The 7,505-nt window shown below is 44.3% G+C and overlaps 1 protein-coding gene across 1 annotated transcript in view; it reads right to left on the bottom strand.

Annotated features, from left to right (window-relative positions):
* The window catches only part of KIAA1109 (KIAA1109 ortholog), a 252,339-nt gene that overhangs the window by 186,482 nt on the left and 58,352 nt on the right, over positions 1 to 7,505 (bottom strand). Inside the window, exons 8-9 of the mRNA XM_025204706.1 lie at positions 6,393 to 6,474; positions 5,506 to 5,699 (exon numbers count right to left, since the gene is read on the bottom strand). Coding sequence (XP_025060491.1) covers positions 5,506 to 5,699; positions 6,393 to 6,474 — 276 coding nt within the window. The remainder of the gene's footprint in view (positions 1 to 5,505; positions 5,700 to 6,392; positions 6,475 to 7,505) is intronic.

The following is a 7,505-nucleotide window of genomic DNA, read 5'->3' as shown; positions in this document are numbered from 1 at the left end:
CGCCAGACGACAAAGCCAACATATTTAATGATTTCTTTGCCTCTGTCTTCCTCAGTAAGGACCAGAACTGCCACCTCCCTGCTAGGCCCCCATCGGGCACTGAGGGAGGCACACCTGAGCCATGGGTAAGTGAGGATCTAGTTAGGGAGCTCCTGGAGGGGCTGGACGTTTTTAAGTCAGGCGGTCCGGATGATCTCCACCCTAGAGTTCTCAAGGAACTGGCCGGGGTCATTGCGAGTCCCCTGGCACAGCTTTATGAGCACTCGTGGTGCTCTGAAGAGGTGCCGGAGGACTGGAAGAGGGCCAACGTGGTTCCCATCGTCAAAAAGGGGAGGAAGGAGGACCCAGGAAACTATAGGCCAGTCAGTCTTACCTCGATCCTGGGCAAGCTGTTCGAGAAAATTATTCTGGCACACATCCAGGAGGGGCCAGCAGGGAAATGCATGCTCAGGGGCAACCAGCACGGGTTCATCAGCGGCAGGTCATGTCAGACCAACCTGGTGGCCTTCTACGATCAGATCACTAAATCGTTGGATGCAGGGGTATTGCCCCCCAGTACTCTTTCCTGCCATGGCAGGGGGTCGGACTAGATGATCTGCCCAGGTCCCTTCCGACCCTAGAAACTATGAAACTATAACCAGAACGAAACATAATTCAACATCATGCTTGCCATCAGCCAACTTCAAAGTAAATAGATTGGTCTAACTTTTATCTGGGCCGAAATTTGCACAAAATGAATTTTTCCAAACAGGAGATCTTACAACACATCTTCAGCTCTCCTGTGAAATATGAATTTTCATTTCCACCTATGAAAAATTTTACCGTCTTTGCATTCTCCTATGCCTGAAGAAGGGCAAATGTGCCCAAAAGCCTGCAAATAAATTTTTTTTTTTTTGCAAAAATCTAGTTCATCTAATAAAAGCTATCACCTCTATCAAGAGTTCTGATTTCAGTTGAACACAATATTTTATTGATATATTTACAATTTTAAAGTAATTTAGAAGCCTACCAGTACCTCAATATATATTATATTGGGATATATCTATGCACACACCTCAATGCATACATGTTTCATTTTAATCATGGAAGAATGTGTATTAGGGTTTTTTTAATCAGAGAATTTTTTATTTTTTTTTTAATCTGAGAAAACCAGGATCCCTGGGTCATGGTACAGAGGGCCAAAATTCTAACTAAACAGGTGTGTATGTTACATTCATCTCATACAAGTTATGGGTCTTCATCTTGGTATCTAAAAGCCTATATGGGTTGCATTTCCTCTGTTTCATCCATTAGCTATGCTCAGATTTTTTACAGCAGCATTACACTGTCTCTTAGCATACTTTTGCCTATCTTGTTCAAAGACAACCAATCTGTATTACATATACGACCTTCCACTGTACTTGGATTTACTGTATTTACTCAAATATAAGATAGCCCTGAACAGCAAGATGACCCCCCCCAATAATAAGCTTCTATACACGGGAACTTTATACATTTGTTATAATTTCCTGGTACAGAATCTAATTATTGGCAGTTTACCTTGAATTTGTCCCACTCCCACTGTTACAGCAGGGGAAATAGTACCAGGGGAAGGATCAGGTGCTCCCCTTGTCCTCTGCCCCCCCCCCCAACTTTCCTCCCCTGCCGCCCCTTCCTTCCGCAATCCTTACTGTCAGACCCTGCTCTCCTTGAGCACATGTAAGTGAGGGGCAAATTTGAAAACACTAAATTTGAAATAAATATGCCTGTAGTAATTTAGTTTATCCAAAATTGATGCATTTTATGTTTTTTTAAACTACTGCAAGTTTTAGCACAAGTCCTCCATAACCATACTTTTAAGCTGCACTTTGGCACCTACTTGCACATAATACAAACCATGCTGGAAACTAATTCAAAGCCAAAAGGCTCATGATTTACCATATAGTTCATTGGACTGGGCCCCAGCAGAACAAACAGTGTTTCAAGCCATAGTGACCCCACAGCTCAGCACCGCTCAGTATGTATGCCTACTCCAAATACCCCTCCCCCACCCATAAACTGCTAATTAGCCCCCAATTCAAAACTGGAACTGGGTCTTCCTGTCACAAGTCCTGGGTTCCTCCAAAAATGTATATGCAGACATGGTTCACAGCAACCTGGGCCAACTCCACCTTATGAAGGCAGGGCCATACTAATCATATATGACAGGGGGAGAGAGAAGGATACTGGGTGAACAGTCTGGGGCCCCGTTTAGTGATGTTTGCCAGACATTTAAAGCTGGCGAGGCAACAGGAATCACTGGACATGGGAAAGAAAGGCACTGCTCAGCTGTGGAACTGAAGAGGAAGTCTAGTTATATTCAGTGTAGTGGCTGACCATGACTTGAAAAAGAGTCGGCACTGAGCGTGACTGAGCAAAATGGGCACTACCATATATCTTGTTCAGATGGGCTGCACTAGCCTGTTCTTGTGGTAGAGGAAACACCATGTAGCTGGGTCCATGAAGTCAGTTTTCCTTAAGCGCCCGGGTGTCACGGCGGGGTCCTATAGGAGGGCCGTGATCTCCTTAAGGCCCTCTCTCCGTGCCAATTCGGCCCAAGGGCACCCTCAATTCTCGCCCGCCACGTCTTTGCTGTTTAGTATATGTTGGGAGGCTGCCTTACGACTCCCTGGGCACGGATAGCTGGGACCACTGTCCCCGTGTGTTCCCGGACCCCCTGGGGGGTCTCCTGGTATGATGGGTGCTCCCCAGGCACCCTAGCCTTATGGGCTACGTGTGGCTCCTACCAACCCCTAATACCACGCCCCAAGCCTCGCTGATGGGATAGATGCTGGTATGTCTCTCTATATCTGCGCAGCCCGTCTCTCGGGCCTCCTCTATGTACTTTCGCCCGCTCTCTGGGGCCTCCTCTTCTGTGCTGCCCTCTCTTGGGCTCTCCGAGCCCACTCGGGGCCTCGGGGCCTCCCTGTAATGTTGCCCCTTTGTGGGGCCTTCTCTATAGTGTCGTCCCCTTGTCTGGGGCCTTTGCAATAGTGCCCCCTCTCTGGGGCTTCCCCTGCAATGTTGCCCGAACTCGGGCTTTTAAAATACAGCCCCCCGTCTGGGGCCCTCTGCGCCCACTCTGGGGATTTCTCGGTAACACCCCCAGGGCCACCGCGCCACTACCCCCTCTCACAGGGGCAACTACAGCACTCTACCCTGCTCCGGGGTTTGTCGCAGCACTAGCCATTCTTCAGAAGCTCACCGCACCTGCACTGGGCTTCCTAATAATATTGCCCCCTCTCTAGGGCTTGCTGTGCCCGTCCTGGGCTTCCTAATAACATTGCCCCCCTTTCTGGGGCTCGTCATGCCCGCGCTGGGGCTTCTCAAAGCTGCCCCTCTCTGGGGCTGGGGTCTACGCACCCCGCAAGTTGCGCCCTCACTGGCGCCAGGGTCCCACCCCCTGTGGGTCCCTATGAGGCCTCCTCCAACCCCTTATAGCCTCACCCAAACCACCGGTGTAATACAAACACAACTTCAAGCCTTCTGGCTATAACTCAAACACAACCCAAAGCTGCCTGGCTATAACTTAACATCATTACTTAACTCCGCTCGAGCGATACTTGCTGTTAGGCTTCTCTCCGCATCCTAACTCCAGGAGCTCCTGCCCCTCTGGCTGCTAGCAGGGAACTCCTAGCCTGGCCTTGACTCTTGGCTTTATAGGAGCCAGGCCCTGCCCCCTACAGGCAGCTGACTCTTATTAGTCGCCCTGGCAACCCACAGCTGTACTCATTATCACTGCTAGGGCTTTTCCCCAGCAGTTTTCCCCTCTCTAAGAGCGGGGCAGCGAGGTGCGCCGCGACACCAGGGGATAACTGTTCTTCTGGTGTAGTTTAGTACCCGCCAAGGTGTTGGGGCTTTAAGTCCACTTTATGGAAATGGGAGGCTCCTGCCTAGCTTTCTCCTGTGGCCTTATGGCTAAGGGCAAGCGCAACTTGGGGTCATCCGAATCCCAAACCTCTGGGCTTGGGCCTGCACGTAGGATGCCTGCCAAAAGACATAGAAAGATCTGAAGCCCCTGATGGGGGTAGAGGATGTTTGCTGGTTGTAGGGCCTTGGACTTGATTTGGCTTGGAACACGAAAAACATGTTTGCCTCATATGGGCCATGTGTTTTATAACCATGCTCAGGGTTGGCTGCATTTAATCAGTTTCACAGCTGGTTGCCATTTCTGAGCACATGCTCCTTCTAGCAGCAGTTTAATGATAGACAACGTATTTAATGAGGTTTCCCTGTATGCAAATACAAGATGAGGGGGTTTTCCCTGCCCCATGCTGATTGGGGATAAGCTTAGTCTTATATTCAAGTAAACAGAGTACTATGACATAAACCTGGAGACGATAGTTCTTGTCTTAAATAAGTCATATTACAGCTATCACTTTAAGGAAGTTTAGTAATAAAATCAGATAAACTCTGGCAATAAGCACAGCTTGAAATAAAACTTCAACAGTTAGTTAAGTTCAGAATTGACAAATCAACAACATTTCTTGGGATCGCATCGTCAAGGGATTTAATCCCTACTATGCCCACCTTATTTTCAAAGTTGCACATCATGGTTTTTCACACTTATAACTATAATATGCAGTTAGCATCAAGTTGAGTTTGTCCCGAAATAAACAGTTGCAGATCCATGCTTCAGCAGCAAGTAGTTTGTAACTGAACTTGAACAAATGAAAATAAAAACCCTATAGGAGATAGTAAACATAGCACAGAGTGCACAGAAAGGCTTTAAAGCTCACAGGAAGGCAACATGAACCCTTGCATTTTTCTACCTAAATAATACGGTATTAAAAAACCTAAGGCAAGATTCTATTACACCTACTAGACACTTCAGTGTGACCTTATTCTAGCCAACTCAAGTGCCTGAAAAACAATTAATGCAAAAGATGGATGCGTCCTCCTCCTGTTCACAGGCCCATACTACGCCCAGGGCTTCAGGGGTATAATCCTATGGGACAATAGTCACACCCTGCAAACTGGATGCCACGCCCTACAGGAATCCCTTGCAGGAAGATTGTGGCCCTGGGCTGCCCACTCACCTGCCATACGCAAATAAATATTGCCTGCAAATAGGTGGTGCAAACTATGACTAAGAATGGTCGCACTCATATAAAGTTAGGCACGTCTCGTGTGACAAAGGGCTAAAAGATGTCTGTTTGCTCAGGTTTTGTGCTACCATAAAAATTATGGTGGCAAGAAGGCAACATCTGTTTGCAGCCTTTGTGACTTAGCCCTATGGAAAAGAGGATGGTGTCTTACAAATGTAGCAAGTTAATGTTTTTTCAGAAACTTGAGAAGGATAGAAGAGAATCATTCTTTAGAGCTTATAGGAAAAACAAAATAGGCCCCAAAAGTTCAAAATCTTTGTAGGTAGCAGCCAATATATTAACTAGGTATCCTGAAAGAAGGAAACTAAGACCACAATAAGCAGGTGAACAGAAGACAATTAAAGTCTTGTAATCTACTGCAACAAATAAAATCTCTTACTCATCATTTTGAAGACCAACATATCTGGGACTGGGAACCAACATGACTCTGACATTTTCTAGTTTTCCTTTCACAATGTGCATAAACTGGTCAAGGTGACTTGAAGGTGGTTTTGTGGTATATGTTAAGAAAGCATCATCAAAATTAATGCAGAGCGTTTGCGGCTGATAATGATTCCCAAATGCCAAGCGACCCTAAGTTAAAAGAAAGACAAATTAACTCTTTGCTTACATAGCTTACACAGAAATAACTAAAAATGAAAAACTATGCAAGTAAAGACTACAGGTGGAACCCTAGCCCTAAGTCACAGCAAAACTTCTACTGATTTGAATAATAGAGCCAGGATTTTACCTTGCATATCAAAACCTGCAGCTCTAACTCACTAACAGCAATAGGACTTCTTGCAGAAGCATCAATGTGCTAAACTGTTAATGGTGAATTCAATGCAACACTACAAACAAACTTTTTGACCATGAAAATTCTCATATAAATCAAATGGATTTTCTGGTGCATCACATTTGTAAAGTAAAGCTAACTCAATCTTTAAGGAATAAAAAAGGGTTCAAATATTTTTATTAAAAGTGACCAAAAAAAGAGCTTTATCATCATGTACCACCCAGTCCTAATTTTCTGGTCATGCTTTAAAAAAACAACAAAACAAAAAAAAAACCTAAGCATTTCAAACAACGTCTTTTGTTTTGTTTTTTCCAATGTTAGCAGGACTTATGCCGAAAAACAACAGAGCCCATTTTAAATTACTTTCATGCTTGAAAAAAAAAGGAAAGCACAGAATGAAAATACAAATCAAGCCAAATATAAAAATTAATTTTAAAATTTCCACTACTAAAGACTTCTAGTTAGTCAGTTGAAAGGAATATTTCACTTACCGTGCTCACGTTCACTTTGATGACAGGAATGAGGGATCTCCAGGAAGAGGAAGGGCCTTGAGATTCCGTTTTTGCTTTAACACTGGAAAAAATACACACATGATAATACATATCCAAAATTACAGACAGAAATCGGAAAAAAAAAAAATCTGAATTAAAATCTTTTACAACTAACACCGGTCGTTGTATTAAAAGCTGCTGTGGTTTCTTTACTAAGTGCAGTAGTAGATTTTACCGGACACGCAGCAATAACTGTTAAAATCCCTTAAAATCTATGTTTAAGTACCATGGTTAATTGTAAAGACAGTTCAACTTAACAAGTAACATCTATTTTTTCCTGTAAATTTTCATACTATACTCATTATACTGGTAACATGAATTGTCTAACTGCTATTAAACTCGAGCAATAATGACCAAAGCACAGCACTATCTTAGAAAGAAACAACTGACTAGGAAGAGTTACTGGCCATCTTCAGCGGGTCAGGCCATTAAACTGAGAAAATACCCTGGTAACGATAGCTACAGCATAGTAGCTATAGCCATTCCAAACTAAAAGAAGAACACAGAGTAGACCTGAATACTTCTTTGTTTTTTCTTTGAAAAAAATTAGTGGAAGTATTAACCAATGTGGCACAAGGCCTTTTCCAGAAAATTAAATGTGCCAAATATTAAAATCTTCATAGATTTCATAGACATTAGGGGTAGAAGGGACCTTGATGATCATCAAGTCCAGCCCCCTGCCCCAGGGGTAGGAAGTCAGCTAGGGTCAAAGGATACCAATAAAATAAGCATCCAAACGTTTCCTGATGTCACAACCCGGTGATTTTGGTGCCTCGGCACGATGGAATTTTCCCACCACACGAGAGTCTCTTGCACAGCAAAGGTTTTTGTTGCAACAGAAAAACCCCGGTGCAAGAGAGTTCCCGCCATTTGAATGCAAATTTGTGTCCCGCTATTGGCCAGTTCTAAATTATTCCTACATGGCGGCTAGTAATTGGCTTGCTAGCCGTTTAAAATTTCGTGCGACTTCCGCCCAAGTCGGAGAACTTTGAGCATGCTGCAGAGTGCCTCTAAAGAGATCTGACTTGCGGCTGAGCTGATCGATAGACTGAT

The sequence above is a fragment of the Alligator sinensis genome, unplaced genomic scaffold, assembly GCF_000455745.1.
Source record: "Alligator sinensis unplaced genomic scaffold, ASM45574v1 scaffold150_1, whole genome shotgun sequence".
NCBI lineage: Eukaryota > Metazoa > Chordata > Crocodylia > Alligatoridae > Alligator > Alligator sinensis.
This window is presented reverse-complemented; position numbering and strand designations above follow the sequence as displayed.